The sequence below is a fragment of the Chrysochloris asiatica genome, unplaced genomic scaffold, assembly GCF_000296735.1.
Source record: "Chrysochloris asiatica unplaced genomic scaffold, ChrAsi1.0 scaffold00103, whole genome shotgun sequence".
Lineage (NCBI taxonomy): Eukaryota > Metazoa > Chordata > Mammalia > Afrosoricida > Chrysochloridae > Chrysochloris > Chrysochloris asiatica.
In genome coordinates, this window is record NW_006408621.1 from 3,231,655 (window position 1) to 3,256,703 (window position 25,049).

At 41.6% G+C, this 25,049-nt stretch overlaps 1 protein-coding gene and 2 pseudogenes across 7 annotated transcripts in view; all 3 read left to right on the plus strand.

Moving 5' to 3' along the window:
• DLGAP1 (discs, large (Drosophila) homolog-associated protein 1) overlaps nt 1-25,049 on the plus strand; it is a 461,019-nt gene that overhangs the window by 273,060 nt on the left and 162,910 nt on the right. For 4 of the 7 annotated variants that reach the window (XM_006867257.1, XM_006867263.1, XM_006867259.1 and 1 more), the window contains exon 5: nt 18,016-18,045. The exons of the other annotated variants lie outside the window; for them this stretch is intronic. In XM_006867257.1, the coding sequence (XP_006867319.1) occupies nt 18,016-18,045 (30 nt within the window). The remainder of the gene's footprint in view (nt 1-18,015; nt 18,046-25,049) is intronic. 7 annotated transcript variants of the gene reach the window in all.
• Nucleotides 859-1,352, plus strand: LOC102835713 (annotated as a pseudogene).
• LOC102835345 lies at nt 6,640-7,068 on the plus strand (annotated as a pseudogene).

A 25,049-nucleotide genomic window follows, 5' to 3' on the forward strand; every position in this document is an offset into this window, starting at 1 on the left:
CTCCTCGGAAACCCTATACAGGGTCGCTATGGGTCGGAACCGACTCGACGGCACTTAACAACAACAACACCAACAACATCCACACATATGAGCATCATTGGTTTTGCTTCTCTGGAGAATCCAGCCTAAGTTACCAAGTGAAAAATAAAAACCTCTAAAATGAATTTATTTCTTCATCAAAATATTTACAAGAGTTTAGTCAACAACTACCCAAAAAAAGAACTTGGGGAAGGAACAGGAGAAACAGCTGTCAAGGAATTCTTAGGTACCAGACTTACTTAGAAAACCCTGGAACGTAAGTAAGCAGTGGGTGCTCTGCCAACACCACTGGCCCATTGATGATCTTTCAAAATAACTACCGTGGAGTCAATCCTGATTTGCAGTGACCCTAAAGGACAGGGAGAACTGTTCCCTAGGATTTCTAAGACTGTAAATCTGCAGAAGCAAGCAGCCAAATCTTTCTCCACTGAAGCAGCTGATGGGTTTGAACCGTCAACTTTTCAGTTATAAGCCCAACATTTAACCCACTGTGCAACCAGGATTCCTTAAAATAACATTAGAGGGTCTAGTTTTCTAGTCTTGCCACCTCTTTGAAAATAATATTTTGCATAGGATATATAACTTTGCACCATTTTCACTGGTTATTAACACCATTGATCGCTCCATTATCCACCTGCTCCATTTTTCTAAATATGCCTCTCCTTCATTTAAAAAAATGGCGTTCTTAGGATTTCAGCACACTCCCCTCTGCTCCCAAGTGCTGTTCTCACTCTGAGCCCCAGGCTCCGGGCTCCAGGATGTGCCGTGCTCCTGATAAACTAGCGCCGCCAAGGTCTCCCCGCAGCAGCCAGCATAATTATCTGCCAGGATTTCATCAGCCATTATGAGATGGTCTCCAACCTTTACAAGATCTGGGAGATCGCAGACAGGTTGTGCCTGGAAGTGGAGGGGAAGATGGTCAGTAGGACAGAGGGTAACATTTCACTGGTGGAAATGCCTCAGCTGAAGGCCCCAAAGGTAAAGGAACCGGAAATCACAGTAATCACAGCGCTGGTATTGCCAGGAACCATCACGAAACCAACTTCACAAAAGAAGCCTAAGAGATGCACACCAAAGATTACATGAAATCAATCAAAAGCAAACTGAAACACAAAGACCAGAAAGAGTACACTCTGTTTTGACCGGGGCTACAGAGCAAATCAAGCGCATCCTTCCTAATTTAAAAAAGCTATCAGTTCTTTGTTGGTGAAAACATGAATCCATATGGAATAATTGCTCACATCTACCATGAGGATGATGTGACTCCATGTATAATTTTCTTTAAGGATGTTTTAGAAATGGAAAAATGCTAACAAATTTGGCAATTATTTGGACCTACCTATCATCCTAATAAGGAGCTCTGATAGCGTAGTGGTTACGAATCAGGCTGTGAACCTCAAGGTCAGCAGTTCGAAACTACCAGCTGCTCCACGGGAGAAAGATGAGGCTTTCTGTTCCCGTAAAGATTTACAGCCTCGGAAACCCTGTGCAGGGTCGCTATGGGTCGGAACCCACTCGACGGCACTTAACAATAACAACCATCCTAAATGGAGTCTTGGTATGGCATTGTGTGTTAATGTGTCAGACTGCAAAGTCTTTTGAATTGCAAGGGCTGTGGTTCAAGCTCATCAGCTGCTCCTTGGAAACCCTATATAGGGTCGCTATGGGTCGGAACCAACTTGACGGAACTTACCAGCAACAACAACATCCTAACTGGAGTCCTGGTGTGTGGCACTGTGGGCAAATGTGTCAGACTGCAAAGTCATTTGAACTGCAAGGTCAGTGGTTCAAGCTCACCAGCTGCTCCTTGGAAACCCTACACAGGGTCACTGTGGGTAGGAATTGACTTGATGGCACTTAACAACAACAGCAAATCATCCTAACTGGCTGCTGCTCTTCAGCCAAACAACACTAGGACTTGGACAAAAGGGATTGATGTCACCTTGAACTCTTCATTTATTTTTGACCTTGATTTACTTGACACGGAAGCATTTTTTTTTTTAAAGGGGGAAACGACAACCGTGTTGCGTAAGTTGTCTAAAAATGAAATATGTTCTAGTTTTAGTTTATTCAAAACATTTCCTACAAAAATTGGACATGTGTGCCTATACAGTTTCAGGAGAATTCAAGAACTCCCCGAGTACCATCCAAGGACTTATGATCTGCTGCCTCCAATCCTGTTAACATTTAAACAAACAAACAAAAATACCATCCCTGGGTACACTTCCAAAGGCAGGCATTCGTTAAAATGATCTCACTTTGATTATCGTAGCCCAACGATAAAAACTTTTATATGCACAATTTTTAAAACACAGTGAAATAAAAGTATCTAGAAAAGTATCTGCATTGTCTTCTCTTAAAGATTGTAGTTGTTATGTGCCATCCAATCAGTTCCCCCTCATAGCAACCCTGTCTAGGGTTTCTGAGGCTGTAAATCTTTCTCCTGAGGTTCCAAAACTGACCTGTGGTTAGCAGTCCAGTACTTAGCCTACAAAGTCACTGTGCTCCCTCTTAAAGATTATTGTTGTTGTTAAGTGCCTTCTAGTCGGTTCCAATTCATAGCAACCCTGTATGTGGTTTCTGAGGAGCTGCTGGTGGGTTTGAACTGCTGACGTTATATTTCTCAGTCCAGTGTTGATCCTATGGCACCACACCAGGATTCCTCTTAAAGATTAGGATTGTACAATATAGTGAATATTCTTGCTGAACACACATCTTTATAACATTTGTATTTGTCTGGTATTGTTTGCAGGTACTGTATGAAAATTCACAAGTCAAACATTACAGGGAATATTCTAGTTCTGATTTATTGAGGACTTACAGCTGCTTAAGCTAAGGATATCCTGGGTCAAAATGTCCAGCTACTTCTAAAGACCTAAACCCTATCTGGAACATTCCTTAACAGCTTTACAACTTCTGTGAATTCAGCGCCTACCTGGGAGTAATGAGGAGAAGAGTAGGTAAAAGCCACAGGTGGTCATCATGCCAACATCCTCCCACCTTTGTTCTTCGCAGATAACCCCCATGAAGAATTCTTTCTTCCCTAGTCATAAGCTTTACATATTCCTAGACATGTCTGCCCAAAAGAAATGGGTACTTTAATTGATTATAATAAGTATGTATTTTTTTTATTTCTCAGGAGAAGAGGCTCATTTTGGAGAGAGATGGAAGATAAAATTTGAATAGCTTTACCAATTCTATCATTAGAACTAAATATGTTCTAATTTTAGTTTATTCCAACCATTTCCTACAAAAATTGGGCATGTGTGCCTATACAGTTTTCAGGAGGGTTCAAGAACTCCCCGAGTACCATCCAAGGACTTCTGATCTGCTGCCTCCAGGGCTGTTGGCATCTTAACTTTCAGCTGCTATAGATCCTTTTGTGAATGACATTATATGCAATCAGCAAACAATAAAGTTTTATTAGACACATACTATCTGCCACGCAGCATGCTAGCTGGTTGTGTTCAAAGGCAAACCAAGTAACAATCCTCACTTTCATTAGAGAGATAAACAAACTCTGAGTGGCATGTACCACCAATCCATGCCACAAAATGCTGAGAAGCCGGGAGCGTTTTTACAGCAGAGAAGCCATTTAAATTGGTTCTTAAAGAATAGTAGGTGTTGGATAACCACTCACATGACCGTTTGTTTATTTAAAGCTTGCAGATTAGAATCTGATCAAAATATTTATTTTAAGAGCTACTTGAAAATCTCCGGAAATTCTCTTGAGGTTGAGAAAGGAAAGCTTACGAAAGACTTTAATTTCAAATTTGACAAACCATGCCTGTCTATAGTTGAGGTTTAAAAATGTGTTCTCTGATCCCATGGATTATGATACATTTAGCGGTCTCCGATATGACATCTGTCTTTGCATTGTTGACTAGCTTTCTTTTGGCTTATACGGGATAGCGTAACAATAGCCTATCAACAGCAGGGGGCAGTGTAGTTTCACAGAAGTCTCTTCCCCGGTCTGAGGACGTTCACAGCATTCTGGTACAAAGGTGAAATCTCTAATGAAAACAGTTCTTTTGCTAAAGGGGAAAAAAAAAAATTTTTTTTTTTCTTTGAAAGCTTCCACACTGCCCTCAAATTTACCATTCAGCATTTATGCACAGCTGGAATTTTGCAAAAATAACTAGCAAAATATTTACTTTTCATTTTTTCTTAATACAGCTGCCTCATATTTCCTGTCTTCTACCTCAGAAACAGTGGTTCTAATCAACAACCCAGCCAGTCCGAATAACATTGCAGGATTTTTTGTTACGTTCTTTGCCCACGGAGCTCTCTTTCTCTGGTGGCCATTCAGTATAGCCAGCTGCATTTGCGGCTGGGCCTGCGGCTCCCTTTAGGAGTAATTCCAGTCCAGGCCTGTGTTTTGTTTCTAGCTCAGCAGCGCCAGGTGTCTGCCCTCTCTTAACCCCCAAGGATGAGAGATCAAAGGTGTGCCTACATCTGCCTCCTGCCCAGCTCTTTAATCTGTTACGTGCTCGAAAGGGACAAGTGCAGTATTGTGCACTCAGGGAGGGAGCACAATTCAGAGAGCTGGAAATGGCAGCATCTCAGAGCGTGTGAACTTAACTAAAATGATGTCGAATACGACTACTTGCTCTTTAAAATGAGCAAGAATATGATGGGCAGGGGGCAGTTCTTTCTTCAAGTGGAACCATCTAATTAAATAGTACTGACACACTTGGAGACTAAGGAGCTCTGGTAGCGCAGTGGTTACGAAGCGGGCTGCAAACCGCAAGGTCAGCAGTTCGAAACTACCATCTGTTCCGCTGGAGAAAGATGAGGTTTTCTGCTCCCGTAAATCGCCTCGGAAACCCTGTACAGGGTCGCTATGAGTCGGAACCGACTCCACGGCACACAACAACAACAACAACACTTGGAGTCTACCGTTAAGATAAATCATCCGAGTGGAAGACAATACTTCTTAAATGATGAAATGGAAATTAAAGGACATATTTAGAAGACTAATATTGTCTATTAAGAAAGATAATTTCCAGTGGATCAACTATTTTATGCATCCATGGGACGAAGTAGGTATAAAGTCAACTCTGGAAGCAATGGTATGGAAGGGTCTGGAATCTTTACCTGGATGTCAGGGTTCGTATCTGTAGCCGTCATTTCTTCCTTCTTACACAGGTTTACTTGAAGGGATCAGTAGAAAAGGTCTCACATCTAGTAAGAAATTGTTTCCAAGCTTAAATTTAGAAATAATTGAAGCAATGTAATCTCTCATACTTTTCTCTGGCTCACAAGAAGATTCCCTGATTCTTACCAAAGTCATTAATGTGAACAGGAACTGGGGTTTTGCTCTATACATTCCTGTGCACCAACACACAAATGCCCAGAAGTTTCCTTATGCTTTCTCTGTCCCCCTGCACAGGGGTTACCAAAAGGAACTTCAGCAAGTGCTTAGCTGTCTTCCCAGACAAGAGCTAAGCTGAACTAGTGGCCTAGCATAAAGCTAGAGTCTTCCCTAGTCTGACAGCTTTGATTCTAAATTTCCACAGTGAGAGAGACCGAATCATGGCAGTTATAAAAGGCTGTGGGGAAATGGGAGTCCTTACCAACTGCATCAAATATTTCATTCATCTGTTTAACAAATATTTATTCATCACCTACTATGTCTACACACTGGGCTAGACTCAAGCAAAGCCATGAAGATCAAAAAGAGACTCGGTTTATAATCTCAGAGTTTACAGTCTAGAGTGGAGACAGACATTTAGCAGATAATTACAGAGATAAATTCTCTGAAAGAAAAAAGAAATGCAGTTCTTATGGAAGAATCTACTGTGATAAAGAACCAATCTAGACGTTCTGGGCGAACTGGACTGAGAGAATCCACGTAAGCGGAGAGTTGAAGGATCCAAGAAAGTTGAGGATGAGACATAGAATTCTTCAAAGAAATGAGAGGGCAGTATGGCTGGAGCACAGAGAAGGAAGGTTAAGAGGTACAGCATGAGAAAAGAAAATGCAGGCACATGTGACCATTTCAGTTCTCTGTCGCTATGTAACCAAGTACCACAGACTATGTTGTTGTTGTTGTTAAGTGCCGTCGAGTCAGTTTCGACCCATAGCGACCCTGAATAGGGTTTCCGAGACTGTAAATCTTTACGGGAGCAGATTGCCTCATCTTTCTCCCGCGGAGCAGCTGGTAGTTTCGAACTGCTGACCTTCCGGTTCGCAGCCCGATTCGTAACCACTACGCTACCAGAGCTCCTTGTTGTTGTTGTTGTTAAGTGCCGTCGAGTCGGTTCCGACCCATAGCGACCCTGTACAGGGTTTCCGAGGGTGTAAATCTTTACGGGAGTAGAAAGCCTCATCTTTCTCCCGCGGAGCGGCTGGTAGTTTTGAACCGCTGACCTTAAGGTTCGCAGCCCGATTCGTAACCACTACGCTACCAGAGCTCCTTAGCAGTTTGAAAAACAACCATTTGGAGGCGGAGTCTCAGGGCCAGATTGAAACAAGATGGCCGATTTACCGTAAGGAGCTGTCAAGGGCTGGAAATAGGTGTGCCTAGCAGCAGATTTGAAAAGCAGCTTCTCTTCACAGCATCTTTTTTTATACCATCAGATAGCATCTTGATTCACCATGGCAGTGGCAGCAGTAAAATGGGCTCTATCAAACAGAACTGCTTTGAAACATTTGCTTCTAGTTCAAAACGGCGCTTTATATTGTGTTTGTCATAAATCTACATATTCTTCTCTTCCAGATGACTATAATTGCAAAGTAGAGCTTGCTTTGACATCAGACGGCAGGACGACAGTATGTTACCACCCTTCTGTGGACATTCCATATGAGCACACAAAAGCTATCCCTCCACCAGATCCTGTGCATAATAATGAAGAAACACATGATCAAGTGCTAAAAACCAGACTAGAAGTAAAGAATGAGCCCCTTGAGCAAGGACCCATGATAGAGCAACTTAGCAAAATGTCCTTTGCTACTAAGCACCCGTGGTATCCTCATGGTTTGTATCACAGACGTCGTAAGAAATTGAATCCTCCAAAAGACAGATAATTTCAAGGTTCTCGTTAGGAATCAGAGAAGAATGTTATGCTTTGCCTCATTTGCCACTTGAAAAAATATGATCTGGTGAAGTCACTACTATGTTAAATAATAAAATAATAATAATACAATTTTAAAAAATTTGGTTATAACCTATAATTTTACGGGCCAGGAGATTAAGCAGGGCTCAGCAAAGTGCTTACTTTGCTCCACACTCATCTAGAGGTCAGGCTTGTTGAGGGCTCCTGAATGGCATTGTTCATCTGCCTGGCTAGCATGTATGAAGTAGAATTCTACAAGCAATACATTTTTACAAGCTCTCATAGTGTAGAGGTTACGAATCGGGCTGCGAACCACAAGGTCAGCAGTTCTAAACTACCAGCTGTTTAGGTGAGAAAGATGAGGCTTTCTGCTCCTGGAAAGATTTACAGCCTTGGAAACGCTATACAGGGTCGCTATGAGTCGGAGCCAACTCCATGGCACATAACCACCACCAGTATACATTGATGGAGTCCTGGCATGGTGCTGTGGGTTAACGCACTGGACTCCAAAGTCGGTTTGAACTGCAAGGTCAGCAGTTCACACTCACCAGCTGCTCCTCAGAAACCCTATGGCACTTAACAACAACAACAAGGACACAGGGATGAGAGCCACATTGAACACTCTCATTCAGAGTGGACGAATGGAAGGCACACAGCTATCACTGATTCACAGCAATTTTGAAATCCACACATTGCCAATTCCTTGGTTTGGTGGCCCAGTCTTGCTTCCTGGAAACTCTTTGGACTCTGGGTTATACCTCTGAGTTTCCTATTGCTATAATAAATAATTTTCACGGGGCATGATCTTCTCAACCTATTTCTTACACTTAGAACTGTATTTGTCCATTTTTGTCCAAACTGACTATGTGTACCTCATATAATTCTCTGGACATCTATGTGGGCTTCCTATGAATCTTACTAAGTTTCACTCTACTATGCAAAACATAAATCCACAAATCTCTTTAAGGGAGAACGTTCTTCTGCTTGTACTCAGAGCCAGGGTACTGTGAGATCACATCTTTGATTCTTAGAAGCCCGTTTGTCATTTTACAGGCTCTGTGAGGCATACAGAGTCCTGGTGTGACGCTGTGAGCTAATGCACTGGACTGCAAAGTCAGTTTGAACCACGAGGTCAGTGGTTCAAGCTCACCAGCAGCTCCTCGGAAACCCTATAACAGGGTCGCTATGATGGTACTTAACAACAACAACATGACACTTTCTGAAGTCAGAGAAAAAGCCACATCTTATGATGATCTTCACGCTGAGTCAATTGCTGACCTTGAGTCTTCTGCCTTAAAAGAGGTTAGGGAAATATAACTATTTTAGTTTTTAAGCCAATAATGTCTTTCCTTGGAAACCCTGTACAGGGTCGCTATGGGTCGGAACCGACTCGACGGCACTTCACAACAAACAACAACAAGCCAATAATGTCTAGCTCTTTCTATTTCCTTAAGCTTTTGCATGAAAACTGAACAGTTCTTTTTAAACTTATCTTTATCTGTTTTTTATCAGATGCAGCTATTTTTAAAAGCCAAGTGGCATTTAGATATTGTGACTGGAAATCTCCATACTAAAGTCCCTGAGTTCGTTAGGTGAAATGACATCAAGAATTGCCTTTTCTCCAGCCTCGATGACAGTTCTCTTCCTGTCCTCTCAGTGTCAACACTTGTGTCCTCAAAGCTTGCTCACAGTTAACCTCTGCTGAGTCGCAAATCAAATACCACGTGGTTTCTGTTTTTATTATGGTCACACCTGACTTCCAGGAGCCAAATTATTCTTTGGTTTTCTCTTGCTGTGTAAAAACCTCTTCAGAAATGTAGAGGCTTAAAACCACAACCATATTATTCTAGCTCATAAGTTTGTGAATCAGGAATGCATACAGGGTTAAGGTGGGTGTTCTTTGTTTTCCTTGGCATAAATGAAGGTTACTTGGTGGTATTCAACTGGCAGGTAGGCTTGATGGGAGAGTCCAACATGACTTTAGTCACATGTCTGGCATTTTGACAAGCATGGCTTGAAGTTAGCCTCAGCTGAGATTATCAGAGTGTCCATAAGCAGTCTCAGGACTTCTAGCATGGTGGCTCTGGTTCCCAGACAGAGGGTCCCAAGAGACAGTAGGAGGGAGCTGCCTGTTTCATAAGAACTGGGCACAGACTCACACCCCCTCTGTCATGTCCTACTAGTCAGAGCAGCCAGAGAGTTTGTCCAGATTCAAGGAGAGGGGACGTCCTCCCCACGTCTTGAAGGGAGGACTAGGAAGAATTTGTGGTGGTTGTTTTGGTTTAACTTTTTATTGTAAATTAAGGTTCACCACAACATCATCAACTTTACATTCAACAAATCATACACTTTCTTTCATCTCAATGATTAAATCCCCTCCCTGCAACAACAGTGATCTTACTTCCTCCCTGTGGTTCCCCATTCACATCTTATATTTCACAGGTGAACAAAGCAAAAAGATTTGATGTACACATGCAAAACAAAAAATAGATATTTATTTAAAGGTCTAAAGGGCACATTCTGTCAGTCACCCTCCTGCCCACAGGCACACAGCCTTACTCAGTCCATGGGCCTAGAACCCACAGCTGCTCTGTCGCTCCATGCCACTGCCTCAGCCACCATCTCTGCTGTCGCCACTTTTCTAGGTAGGGATCGCGTGTTCCACTCATCTGCTTCCTTCTTGATGCTCCTGGGGCCCTCTGTTCCTTAAATTAAAGATGAACTACTCCCCCCTTTTAGTTAGACATCTTCTACAATTACAGTGGTGACGACCACAATTAATTGTGTTAACAATTACTCAAAATTGATTCATATAATCCGGTTAGCATCATCCCCACACCCTTTCACCAGACTCAACTGGGAAAGAGGAACACTGTCCAGTGGGGATTCTACCTTAGCCCTCTCATTCTGAAACTAAGCACATCCATGGAAGCTTGTAAGCCAGACACTTCAGGCCTTTATAGCCCACCCCCCATTTTTGATAGACAATGTCTAAATTGCCATGCCTATCAACCCATTTGCTCAGTGATAACTTGAAGCCCTAATGTGGTATTGTGAGTTAGTATGCTGGACTGCAAAGTCAGTTTGAACTGCAAGAGATTCAAGATCACCAGTGGCTCTTTGGAAACCCTTTACAGGGTCACTATGGGTCAGAACTAACTCAATGGCACTTAGCAATAACAGCATCAACCTAGTACACTGAGGAAACAAGCATCTTACTTGATATATGGAGACTTTTCCATTCCAGTTGGAATTTTGAGACACTGCAAAAGTCTAGTTCGTCCAATTGTAGTAATTTACACTTTCTCACAGTATCAAACCTCTTTATCGTCATCTGATCGGGCTCTGGTCAGCTCAACCTTAGTCATCCAAGCTAGGTCAAATGGGTACCAGCCACAAGTTTGGGAGTTCACACACAGTTCCCTGCACTTCAGCTCAGTCAGCCCTTCCTCGTGTCTGTTTTATCTCAAGGTCAACAGGTGCCAATGGAACGTGTCCAAACTCAGACTGTGCCTTCTTTGCTGCATTTCCCCCACTTCCACTCACAAGTAGAGCCAGGTGGTCACCAACGAACATACTAGACTACTCACAGGTTCCCTTTAACGTTCAGTTCTAGAAGAAGGTTTTCCCTGATGGGCTGACTTTTCTTGCCTTGTTAGCTTGCTTGAAACTCAAAAAGCCAAACAGTCTGCTTTGTTCTGCAGGTCTTTCTTTTAATAAGAGTCTTCTGTTCTTCCAGCAGTTCTGGGTTGTTCTGTATGTCTTTTCAAATGCAAATAGGACTAGGTAGAATTTGTCCCCACTTTAATTCTATCATAGGGAGCATCATGCAGGGCTTTGCAGACCATGTTTTTTGTATCTTGATCTTAAGAATAAGGAAATGCCAAGTAAGACTTTTAAAGATGGGGGTATGAAGAGGTATCACATATTTGGAATTGACTGTTGAAAAGATCACTCTATGAGAAACATTGTCCATACCCACAAACACTCAAGTAATCAAATCTGTACTCATTTTAGTGAAAGAGAGGTTTTCTTTATTCAATTTTGCAAAATCGGGTGTCTAACCCAGTAGACATGGGTAGACATGAGGCCTGCAAACAGTTTTATTCCCCTGTCTTGAAAAAGCCACTCCTCCAGCTTCTCTTCTACTGAGTATTATGAGGACACATTGTCTTCCCAAGGCCGCTTACTAGTCCTTACTGGGAGCATTCTCATTTAAAATTAGCTTCTCCCTTTTCCCCAAAAACGTCCCCTATTTCCTTGATGGCTGCATTCTTATTTTAAAGTTCCTAACCTCTGGTAGACTCATGGTTACAAGTCGGGCTGCTAATCTCAGGGTCAGCAGTTTGAAATTACCAGCTATTCCGCAGGAGAAAGATGAGGCTTTCTGCTCCCGTAAAGATTTACAGCCTTGGAAACTCTGTACAGGGTCGCTATGAGTCGGAACCGACTCCACAGCACATGACAACAACAACAAGCCTGTAAAACTAGTTCTTCCCCTCCACTGAGCTCTTTTTGTTATGCCAACCTGCTACCCCCAAGACATCCCTGAAGAGGGACCATGCCAACAAGAGTTCTTACAACTCTAGCTGCAGTATGTGAATTAATTAGAAGAAGATTAAAAATGGATTTGTTCTTTTTAACTCACCTTTCTATATATTGGTACCATATCATGCAGACTCATTTGAACCTTTCCATGAAAATTTGGTCTATGGTAACGGCAATGTTAATAAGAGAAATGTAGACGCTAGAGATCTTGGGACATAAAATTCATTAGCTAATATTCACTGAAATTCATTTACCACATAATCTTGCCTCCCAGTACTGGATAAACTTAATTCTTGGGGATCTTGTCAACATTATAACATTAGAGCTACAGAAGATCCTACAGGTTAAAGGAAGCGCATTCAAGTTAGAGCACACTAGCCCTAGGGCAGAAAGGAAATCACAGTTGGAAACCATAGTAAGAAAAGACATAGCACCTTCTTGAACAAGGGAGATAGGAATGTGAGCTGAAGTAAAATCAATTGTATAGGGTTCTGTAGATCAAGACTGGAGACTGGTGTGGTGCTGTAGGTAGGAGAAGCACTAGAATGCTAACCATAAAGTCAGTGGTTCAAATGAACCCGTCAGTCCTTAGGGTCACTATGAGTCAGATAGGGTCACTATGAGTAGAACCGACTCAATGGCACTTAACAACAGGCCAAGGTTAAATTTTTATTTTTATTTCAAAACCATTGCGATGTCACTAAGGTTTTGCTATGGTTAAGTTCCAACCCATAGTAACCCTGTATAAGGTTTCACCAGGTAGCAGCTGGTGAGTTTGAACTGCCAACTTTGCTATTCAAATTGACCTTGTGGCCCAGTGCTTTCATGTTCCTTAATTAGTCACACATTAGCATGAATTATTTTAATCTGACCCTTTCTCTTATGAATTATTTTAGATCAGTTGAAATTTATTTTAGGTGAAAAAGGTCTGAAAGGGGGTGGAATAATTTTGGAACTGGAGGACTGTTACAGATAGCATACCTGGTACTGATGGTAACAGACATTGTCTATATGCATCGCCCAAAGGTTAGGAATTATGTCCTGTAAGATTAGCACTGGACTGCTAACCTCAAGGTCGGTGGTTCAAACCCACCAGCTGCTTCTTGGAAACCCTATACAGTGTCACTATGAGTCGGCACTGACGCAATAGCACTTAACAACAAGTGTGGCCCTGTAGGTTAAACGCTGGACGACTAACCTCAAGATTGGTGGTTCACACCCACAAGACATTCCTTGTGAACCCTATACAGGCTACCTATGAGTCAGAAGCAACTCAACATCACTTAACAACAACAACAAAGACATCGAGTTAAGAGAAGAACAGTTGATTTCTTTTTTCTTCTATTTTATTTTGAAATACTTCTGCGGACTAAGAATTAAAAGAGGGGTATGCTGGGATCCATTGTTTGTGTGTTGTTGTTGTTAAGTGCCATGGAGTTAGTTGTGACTCATAGCGACCCTGTATAGGTTTTTCTGAGGCTTTTAAATCTTGCCTCATCTTTCTCCTGTAGAGCAACTGGCAGCCTCAAACCACAGACCTTGTGATTCAAAATCTAGTGCTTATGGTATGGCATTACCACACTTGCATTGTGTGTGTGTATAGGAGTCCTGGTATGGTTCTGGAGGATAAGCCCAGGGTTAAAAGGTCTATTTGAACTACAAGGTCGGTGGTTGAAACTCACCAGTAGCTCCTCAGAAAACTTACACAGGGTTACTGAGTCGGAACCAACAGGACTGCAATTAAAAACAACAACAAATATATATGTATGTGTTTGTGCTATGGCTTTCCTTGAATTCAAAGCAATGCCAATGTCTACTGTGTGTCTCAGAAGTCAGCAGTACTATGTGTAGCTTTTTAACATCAACATCAATCATTTCTTAAATCTTCACATTTTAAGATAAATCATAAATTTCCCCTTTCTATAATTTTCCGTAAGGAGCTCTGGTAGGGTTGTGGTTGCTGTTGTTAGGTGTCATTTAATCGGTACTGACCCATAGCGACCTTCTGGTAGCATAGTAGTTACAAATTGGGCTGTTAACCTCAGGGTCAGCAGTTCGAAACTACCAGCTATTCCACATGAGAAAGATGAGGCTTTCTGCTCCCGTAAAGATTTACAGCCTCGGAAACTCTGTACAGGGTCGCTGTGAGTCAGAACCGACTCCACGGCACATAACCACCACCACCATCACCCTACTATAGAGAAAAGCTTAATTTTGAGTTTAAAAAATAAGGATTAGTCTCTATAGAGCCAATGAATCAATAATGTTTTTAATTAAATATTTACAATTAGAGTTCTAAAATCGACCTTTTATTTGTTGTTTAACTTACCTTTTTTCCTAACTCAATAACTACATTGTGGAACTCCACTCCATCCCCACTCCCATCTCCCACAAGTTTTTGGTTAGATTTTAATGGTTGTCCTTTCATTTCAGTGGTATTTTCTGATGAAAAGGAAAAGGTAAAAACATTCACTGCCCTCTCTGCCCAGGAGACAAGCTAAAATGTTAATCAGGTTACTGAGTGGGACCAATCTTTTCTGCCCAGGAGTCAAACTAGAATGTTAATCAGGTTACTGAGCAGAACCAATCCTCTGGTGTCCCTCTTGTCTTCAAACAGGTCCTCAACCTAACCACTCCCTGATTCTGACCCCATATAAGTCTGCACTACCCTATGTTCGGGGCTGAGAATCTGGAGAAAGTAGCTCCTCTGAGCCAGCCGGCTTAATAAAATCTGAAACTCTGTTTCACCTCTCCAAGTGGCCTTGGTTTCTTCAACGATGGATCAAGAGCTGCTGTAACGCTCTCAAATCTAAAATTGATGTAACACGGATACCATTTATTTATAAAAATGAATATTGATGAAATAACTAATATTATAACTTGGTTTCTTGCCGTTTGAATAAATGAGATCACTGCTTGATAAGTCAGCGACTTTTGTCTAACTTTGCCTCCTAGCTTAGTTGCCTGATCCAGAGAATGCCAGATCTACTTAGGCTGTGCTCCTCGTTGATCATCAATGACTGCTATTCCCAAGGTGCTCTGTTATAGTGTATTTTTAAAATCACAGGCAAAATAATAGTAAATGCTAAACTTACTAAGATATAGCTTGTTCATTGGAATTTTAATCTCATTTGTAAATATCCACAGTTCAATATTTTCTTCTCTGGGCCTGATAGAAAGAAATATCAGTTAGGACAGTAATGTGCTTGAGTGAGTACATTGTAAGAGCACCCACACCAGATTGTAAGAGCCAATCACTACATTTCCAGGAATTTAGGAGCCAGTTGTTAAACATAACAATTATTGCAAATTAAACTGCATAGAAACGTCAAACTAAATAAATTATATTAGAGACAAAAGTAATAAGTGTTACATTTAAACAAATAACATACTCATTGCACATTTTTTGAAAACCATTAACTCCCTAGTGTGTTAGTTACCTGTGCCTGCTATGTGCATTGCATAGGTGTGAATGCTATTTATGTGAATGCATCATATACAAAAAATATGGTACTTAAAACTCAGCACTTGCCTACTCATGTGCCACTTTGCCTCTCTTCCCAACTCCAGGTTCAGTGACATCAAGATATCAGCTTGAAATATAATGTTGAAGCTGAAAGAGGTTTTTAATGGAATGAATATAATTTATATCAAGATGAGACTCCTTTAGCATTATCACACCCCAGATTTAATAGCAGTAAATTTATTGGGGAAAAAGACAAATTGGGATGCAACTCAGTATATGATTTTGTCAAATAACTGTTGAATTACAGCCATAAGTTGGCCATAGATACAAGAGTTTAGCCAAAACGAAAAAAGTATTCAGTGAGAAATAATTGGACATATAGAATTTGCAATAATGAATGCAGTATATTTTATATTGTTTGTAAATTGTGTGCTAGAGATCCTTTTTGTCAGTAAGATTTATAATAAACATGTACATATGTTCATGTATATGGTGGATATATGCATAGTTTTCCCCTGTGGAATCCATTCTTACACATTTCCTAGATTCCACTGGTTCCGCAGGAAAGATGAAATTCAATGGGTAACTTAAAAATAACTTTTTCAGAAAGATCATGAAGAGCAAGTCTGTTTCTTAGTGAACATAATCTGTTGGAATTAGTGTGCGTTCATGCTGATATCAATTTTGTTTACCAGTATTAAGAGGATTGTGTTTCATTTTTCTTTTGAAACTACTCCAGTTTGATAGAGAAACAGAATTTCAGTTAATGAAATCATAGAATTTTTTGCTCAGCCTAAAGTATTATGGCTATCACAGTTTGGGAATATTATATTTTTTATAACCATGAATTACAAAAAATAAATGATTAAACAAGGTCGGTTTGAACTGTAAGGTCGGTGGCCCAAATCCACCAGCCACACCTGGGAAGCCTTATGCAGCAGGGGTAGGGAACATCCAGCCCAAAGGCCATATAAAGTCCACAAAATCATTTGGTGTGGCCCTGCCAAGGCAATCACAGTTCCAGCCATCATATTGTTGTTACTGTTAAGTGCTGTCAAGTGGGTCCTGCCTCATAGCAATCCTGTATAGGATTTCCAAGAGCAGCTTGTGAGTTTGAACCAGCAACCTTTCAATTCAAACCAACCTTGTAGTCCAGCACATTATCCTGAAGCACCATTGTTGGTGTTGTTAAGTGCCGTCGAGTGGGTTCCGACTCATAGCAACCCTGTAGTCAGTTCTGATTCATAGCGACCCTGTATAGTGTTTCCTAAGAACAGCTGGTAAGTTTGAGCCACTGACCTTGTTGTTCGAATCAACCTTGCAGTCTAATGCTTTATCCTACATCACCACACCGGGACTCTAGGACTCCATTCTTGTTGTTGTTAAATGCCATGGAGTAATTTCTGACCCATAACGACCCTGTATAGGGTTTCCGTGGAGTAGTTGGTGAGCTTGAACTGCCAACCTTGCAGTTAAAATGGCTTTGCAGTCTGGCTCATTAACCCACAGCACCACACCAGGACTCCATTGTTGTTGTTGTTGTTATTGTTGTTAGGTGCCATCGAGACGGTACTGACTCATAGCGACCTTATGCACAGCAGAACGAAACACTGTCCGATCCTGGGCCAACCTCACTACTGTTGCATGCTTCAGTCCGTTGATGCTGCCACTTGGTCAATCCATCAGGGGCCAGTTAATTAAATGTTTGACCAAATATATATAGCAGGCTAATTTTTAAGATGACAATTTTCTATGTCTTGCAAATGATATAAATATCCAAATGGCCATTGGCAGAAAAAAGTATAGCAGGGTCACTCTGAGTAGGAACCAATTTAATACTTAACAACAATTTATATTAGGACTCCTTGTGTGCTGCTATAGAATAAGTACTGGACTTTGAAAGACCAAGTGGCAGTTCAAACCTACCAGCTGCTCCTTGGAAACCCTGTACAGAGTTGCTATGAGTTGGAATTGACTTGAAGGCACTTAATAACACGAAATGTATGGTAGTTTAGTATTTTCACCTATAAATTCACCAAACGCACATGAATCTTCAGTCAAGGGCAATAATAGTATCTTCATGAACAGCTTGATATTACTCTGTTTTACCTTCAGGCAGTGGGAAAACTGAACACACAGTTGACAAAGAAAATTACCTGGGGCTGATACCATCTCAGAGAAGACAGTTGCCAGGTAACACCATGGTTTCTGACCACCAGTTGCACATTTCACCCCCAGTTGCCATCTGGCCAATTCTGGCCTCACGTGTGTCAGGGTACAGCTGTGAATGTCTAGTTTCCCGGAATCAGTTCGTCAGACCCTCAGTGCTAACAAAGATTGCTAACCGAAAGGCTGGAAGTTTCATTACACTCAGAGGTGCTTGGAAGAAAGGCAAACAGTGATCTATGTCCAAATATCCGCCACTGAAAATCCTACAGAGTAGTTCTGCTTTGACACACATGGAGTCATTATGAGTCAGAACCAATGGCAACTGGAAATGCATTTCAGCACAAGCACTATCCCAACAATCCTCAAATGATCTCAGTACTGAATGCCGGTGTCTCATTGTAGAAATGGATCAATCCATTATCCAGCATATCCAGAAATACTTAGACAGACTTGGCCTTTGCCTCATCCAAAAACATGTCAGATCCCCTTTTCTTAAGTGAACAATTTCCCCAAAATGGTTTTAGTAGTGAAATGAAGTCACCCATGAGATCTAATCAAGGACTGAAAATTCTTTCTTTCTTTTTTTTTTTTTTTTTTTTTTCAAATTGACATTTGTTTAGTTCAATTCTGGAAATGCCAACAAAAACTCCCAATCTGAAGCATGTGTGTTATGAGAAGACTGAAAAGGGTCATTTGGGTCCTTTCTATAACCTCCACTTTTTGTTTTCATTCAAGGTGTCATAAAACTGAGCTCTGCAGTTGAAGGTACGTTTTATAACCACAAAATCGATAATGTTTGGCTTCAGGGTTGCACACTGTGGCTTTGTAGCTAGCAAGCTTATATGGCAGTGGTGTTTGGTGGCCATGTTCTAATTGCCAGCTATTGCCTTTCCATCATGTGTTTCTCCTTGTTCTGGTCATTTTTGCCACAAGTCTCTCACCTCTCCACAGTGGCGTTGACACCAACCCAAGACGGCACCATTTATGAGAACAAATCTGTCTGTTTCTATTCCCTAATGTGATTGTCACAGCCCCAATGACCTCTAACAGGCCCTGTGCTCTTCAAAAGCTTTATTTTAAACAGGACACACTCTTGTCAGCAGTCTTTGCCCTTGGTTCTTTCAGAAAAGCTTTCTCTAGAAGGCTTTAACCCTATATCCCAACCCAGCCAGTGGATAGACATCAAGAGTTCATTAAGGCTTCCCTGTAAGAAAACTTGGTGGCTAAGACATTTGCTAAAGCTCCATATAGGTTCTTCCTGGATTGTGTGATATACCAGCTGGAAAGGAGTGTGAGGATCACCTTACCTTATCCAACCCCTCTGCCGCGGAGTCAATTCTGACTCATAGAGACGCTATTGCACAGAGTAGAAGTGCTCCATAGCATTTCCAAGACCGTAAACCTTTACAAGAGCAGACAGTCTCATCTTTCTCAGGAGGAGTGGTTGGTAGGTTTGAACCACCGACCTTGCGGTAAGCAGCCCAGTGCTTAACCCACTGTGCCACCCATTGGTGAATAGGTATTCCCTTTAGTTAGGTCTTCAAGAAGCTGAGAAGAAATGGGAGGTTTCAAATATAGGATCTGTAGGAAAAGTAGACAAAGAGGAGTGCTTTTGCTGAGTAGTCCCAGAGAATGCGAAAAAATACCCAGTGTCTGAAATGATTAATTGGTTATAAAGTTGATCTCTTTACCCCCTTCTTGTTGTTGTTAAGTGCTTTCGAGTAGGTTCCGACCCATAGCGACCCTGTATAAGGTTTCCAAGGAGTAGCTAGTGACCTTGAACCGCCGACTGTGCAGTTCAAACAACTTTGTACATTAACTCACAGCACCACACCAGGACTCCCCTTACCCCCTTAGGAACATACAATCTAAAAGTAGAGAATGTGTAATTTTCTCTTTTTTGTGAGTGTCTATGTTCGTTTTGAGGGGTGTGTGTGCATTCTTGTTTACTGGGAGTTTGTCAGTCATGTTTCGGAGGTTCCTTCATCCCCATTTAATAAGGGAAGGCTGCTTGGAGGAGGTGGTGGGCTTTAAGGTGAGTTTTCAAATGTTAAGGGAGATGTGGCTTGATGATTGGGCAATGCATGTGGGTGGGGAGTAGAAAATGCTAGGGATTCAGAGTGGGGCTTGACTCAAGGAAAAGAGTGCAGTGACTTGGAAGTTTGAAGGTTGGGAGATGGAAGAGGAGCGCAAGATTGTAGTCAGGGGACGGGTCCAGTAGAAAGCCGAGCACCATCCTGTTTATGGATTCAGTTCAATCACATAGCACCAAAACTGACAGTGTTGGCACAAAGCATGCTGCTACTCTACATGCAGAAAGGTAGGAACTCGGAAGAAGATCCAGGCCCAGAGAAAGAAGGGGTGAGGTTCACACAACATGCTCAGACCTTCTGCAAGACCAAGCAGAAATCCAGGTCCATCTGCCCATTAAAATGGACAGGAAAATTCTCCAAGACTGAGACACAAAGACCCTGAGACCACCAGTGCAACTTCAGCACTGTGTCTCCGTTAATTATCTGCAGAATTATAGACTACAGAGGTCTGCTCTGGGCTGTTTTGATGTTTTATCAAAGAATGGCTTTGAAGTTAAAGTTTTACATTTCCAGATTTGGCTTAAGCACAATTTCCACTTGCAACGACAAGAAGTAAAAACAAAATAAAAAGCCAGAAAACCAAGAGAGCATTAGATCATTTGAAAACTGTAGTTCAGCACAGCAGTCTGTACCCCCAAGAGATGTCTGTTATCCAGAGAGACTGGAGTTTGAGAAGAAATGAGGGCAGCCTGCCTGCCCAGAGGGGGTGTTGAGGGGGCAGGGGTCCTATCGGAGCTAGCTGTGTCCCAGAGGCCAGGCTGATTTCGAGGTCTGCTTGTGCATGCTCTTTGGAAGCTTTATGGCTGAGCGCCACAGAAGCTGGATGGCTGAGCGCATGCTCTCTGCTAACTGTAGTGGAAGCTGAGCGAATTGAGGCGGCTCGAGGTGCAGGGGTTGGGGCGGGCTTGGTGTAAGGGCAAATGCATGTGTACTGGAATATGGGGCTCTTAGGAGCATGCTCCGTGGAGTATATTGGACACTATCTCTTATTTAGAATGAAGTGTCTTATGAAAGTCCTTGTGAATGTGTAGCTAATTACCCTACTTGCTGGTTTCCATCTGTGGAATGAACTCAAGGCAGTTTCGAACAGTTTATCTTGGCTAGGAATATGCAAATCAGGGAAGGGAATCCATTCCTTTTTCATTAAAAATGACTGTTCTGGATTATCCTCAAACCCTGAAAATAGTGTTTGTATGTAAGCTGGATTATCTTTTCTGTTCTTTTCTTTCCTTGTTTCAAGAAAAATACAATTGTCAAAGTCCTAAGAGAAAATCACCAAAGATCCCATGTGCTGCTTGCTCCCAGGAGTTTTGTCATGCCTTTGTTCCTTCTGTTTTTCTAAAGCAAGGGTTCACCCAGCTGCACTGTGGAGCTTCATGTAAGCTTTAAACTCAACAGAAAGAGAATGTGAGGTTATACTGTACTCGTGGTGAGGTTAACTATGTTCTTTGAAAGACTTAAAAACATATAAAATGTGTCCCTTTGCAGTGAAGAGAAATAATTGAAAAAATTAAATCTAAAGGACATGATTGTATAACACCGTTGAATTCCAGGCTCTAATTTTAGGTTGACAGTCCCAAACTATGAGAAAATTGGGTAAAGGATAAACATGCAGATAGAGACTTGAGGGGAAGGGGAAATAGCCGTGGCAGTGGGGAAGAGAGAAAACTCTTACATGTCAAGAATTCCATATTAGGACCTCCCAAATATCCCTTTGAAAAAGGGTATTTTCTCTCTAGAAACTGGAGGACGGGGAAGCAGCACATAGTGCTATCAGTAAGATCCCAACAGAATGAATGGAGTTACACCTCATTAGAGTTGCTCTGACATCTTCAGGCAGATTGCTCCTCAGGAGGGAGGGTCCTGCCCCAGTCTGCAGCTCCCTATACACACAGGACATGTGAGTTCAGACGTGTGTGTGTTCAGACAGGAGGTGGCAGGACTTTGGAACTGATAACTAAGGGTGTGTTCTGTGGTAAGATTTGCCTGAATGGTGATATGTTTTATACCCTTTAGGTACCCAAGCAAATGTGTTGCCATCCAGTTGATTCCAACTCATAGCAACCCTATAGGATAAAGTAGAAGTGTAGCATCTTTCTATTGGAGAGCAACTGGTGGGTTTGACTTTGTTCCCAGCAGATCACTTTAACCGCTGCCACTAGGGTTCCTTACCTTGTTGTTAAGTGCCTTCTAGTCAGTTCCAACTCATAGCAACTCTGTATACAGAGCTTCCAACGAGTTTCCGACTGATGGGTTTGAACTGCTGACCTTACAATTGGAAGTCCATTCCCTATCCTACAGTGCAGCTTATCCTACAACATTAGACTGTTAAACTGTTAAACTGCAATCATGTCCTACTTTTGGTCACCCTGCAGGTGCAGGTGCTGGGTGGGTGTCTGTTAGAAAATCAAGGGAATATTTGTGAGAGTAAAGAGTAATGCTTACTGTCTCCATGAATAGCTTCAACCTCAGAAGTAAATACTCCCTTGGGCATGTGGGTTTTTTCTTTTCCTGTATTCTTTTTTTTTTTTTTTAAATGTTTTATTGTGAATTATGTGATAGTTTACATGGGAGAACATTAGTTTTACATTCATTCTATTGCATATCATTTCATTGCCATGGTTACAATCCCCTCCATGCATCATCAACCATCCAAAGGGTATACCATGTAAGCTTCCCCTGGGTCACATCAGCACACAGCCCCTCTCCCTCTCTGGGTCTAGAGTCCCGAGCCGCTCCATCTCTCCACATCATCGTCTCTGCCTCTATCTCTGGCGTTAGTACTTCTCTGGGTAGGGTCCTGCTCTCAGCTCTTCTCCCTTGATGGTCCCAGGAAACTCTGCTCCTAGACTGCAAAGTTAACCACTCCCCTCCTTGCTACAAAATGTCTACCTTTATAGTTCCAACCCTCATAATCAGTCCTGATAACAATTATTAACTATTGTATCACAAGAAATCTACCTGCATTTCCTTTCATCAGCCCTTCCTAGACAGATTGGATACTACTCAGTGGAGATTCCACCTCCCTCCATGCCCTCTGGATCTAGATTCCCTCTTGAAAGCTTGTAAGCCAGTCACTTCTTGCCTTTGTAGCCCCTCCTGTATTCTTCTTATCACTTCAGCTTATTTAGATATGTTCTGATTTCTTTACCATAATGGCTCATTAATCACAGTCCCCATGAGAGCAGGGGATTTGAGATTATGGCCAAACCTAAGGTGGTGTGTTCTACAGCCCGATAAACTATATTAATCATGTCTGTTATATAAATTCATAAAAATAAAAGATGCTTTTCCACCAATGCTCCTCTTATGTGACCTCACATGAGGGCTCAGATGCTCAAGTATTTTGCTTAAGAAAGTCTCTTTTCAATATTAGAACATATATACAAAAATACCCAATGTACATTGAACATTTTTAAAGTATTCCAAATGTATTAATGACATTCACTTTTTAGAAGAATTGTGGTTTTATTATGTTTTTTAATTTCTTTGAGCAGAACTATATGTTTAGTATGTCAGGTAAGATCGGGATAAATGCATTGACAATGATACAGTGGATGGGCTGACTCCTAATGATACATTTAGGGTGAACTTTTGACATTTTCACTACTGGAAATCAAAAACATCTTTACAGAAAATTAAGCCAAGTATCTGGCGTATATAGGAAAGGGCCATCTCCTAGAAAGGAATTCTTCTCTTCCCCTAGAGTAAAAGTGAAATAGTGTGGGAATTAAAAACTAGACCCAAGAAACTTGTTTTTACAGAGAAACCCAGACTAATATGGAAGTAGGAACACCCTACTAAATAAACAAATGTTCTCTTCTCAAATGTATTTTGTAGAGACTTGTCAATGCATTTTTGGCCAAAATTTCCTATGAAATAGTAGATTCCCTAGGAGGAGTGACATTAAGTTGAGAAATTATCAAAAACTTCCTAATACTAAAACCCTTCTAAAATGTTAATGATGGAACGAGATGATCCAGAACTTGGAAAAAGGAACAATTTAAAAGTTGCCTACTTGGAGACTTTTTCTAGGATGATCTTTTCCTCAGTTTGTAGTGTTAGTCAGTGTCAACTCATAACAACCCTGTATAGGATTCCCAAGGAGTGACTGGTGAGTTTGAACCGCCGCCGACCTTGAGTTTCAAACTGACTTTATAGCCCAGCTCATTAACCCACAGTGCCATACCAGGACTCCAAAATATATAGAAGGTGCTTGGTAATCTTTTGTTCTTTCTTCTACCTTTCCTCTTTCCTGCTGCCTTCCAAATGCCCCTGAGATTCTTCCTCTTCCAAGTATCCAAAAAACTTGGGAAATTTAATCAGTTCCACCAGGATTGTTATCTCAAGAGTCCCTGAGTAGCACAGTTAACACGCTCAACTGCTAACTAGAAGGTTGGAGGTTGGAGTTCAATCAGAGACACCTCAGAAGAAAAGACTCACTTTGCAACTTCCAAAAAATCAGCCATTGAAAAAAAAACCCTATGGAGTAGAGTTCTACTTTGATGTACATGGAGTCTCCCTGTGTCAGACTCAACTCCACCCCATGCTCTATTGACTTGGGTTATGTTGTCACAAGCTGCTGAAAGCCAATTTCATTATGGAGAAAGATATAAACGAACAGAACCAACATAAACTCTTGCTTCTCCACTTTGAGAGAGGAGAAGCTCCCTGTTGTTAACTGTCAGCGAGGAAGTTCTGATTCCTAGCAACCCTTTACAAGGAGTGGCTGGCAGGCTTGAACTGCCAAGCAGGTATTCTCAGTCCAGTGCTTCTCGTATGGAACCACCATGCTCTCAAGAAGGTGTCTATGGTGGTGGTGGTGTTGTGCCATGGAGTTGGTTCCAATCCATAGCGACCCTTTATAGGGTTTCTGAGGCTGTAAATCTTCACAGGAGCAGAAAACATCATCTTTCTCCTTCATAAGGGCTGTTAGTTTTGAACTGCTGACCTTGAGGTTAGCAGCCTGACTCGTAACCACTACGCTACCAGTCTACTTAGGGATAAAGTTCCCTGATTCCCTCTCTAGAAGTCATGACTTCCCCTTAGAGAGGAAGCTGAAGGCCCAGGGAAGAAAGTTATATGTACCAGAAACCAATCACAGCTAAAGGTAACCTCAATCCCTAACTCTTCCACTACTGTAGGGTGGTAAAGACAAGAAAGGTTTGCAAACTAGTAAAACAGATTATTAGTTAAAGACTGATTTCACCAATATTAACATTTTATTATTATGTTGTTAGGTGCCATCGAGTCAGTACTGATTCATAGTGACCTTATGTAGAACAGAATGCAACACTGCCCAGTCCTGCAGCAACTTCACTATCATTGCTACACTTGGGCCCATTGCTGCTGCATCTGTGACAGCCCATCTCATTAGGGGTGTTGATCTTTTTCACTGACCCTCCACTATACCATCAGGATGGGACTGGCCCATCCTGATAACATGTCTGAAGTATGAGAGATAAAGTCTGGTCATCCTGGCTACTAAAGAGCATTCTTGCTGTACTTCTTCCAACACAGATTTGTTTGTTCTTTTGGCACTCCATGGTACTTTTAATATTCTCCTCTAACACCATAACTAAATGCATCGATTCTTCTATGGTCTTCCTTATTCATTGTCCAACTTTCATTTCACATGCAGATGATGTTATTGAAAATACTGTGGCCTAGGTCAGA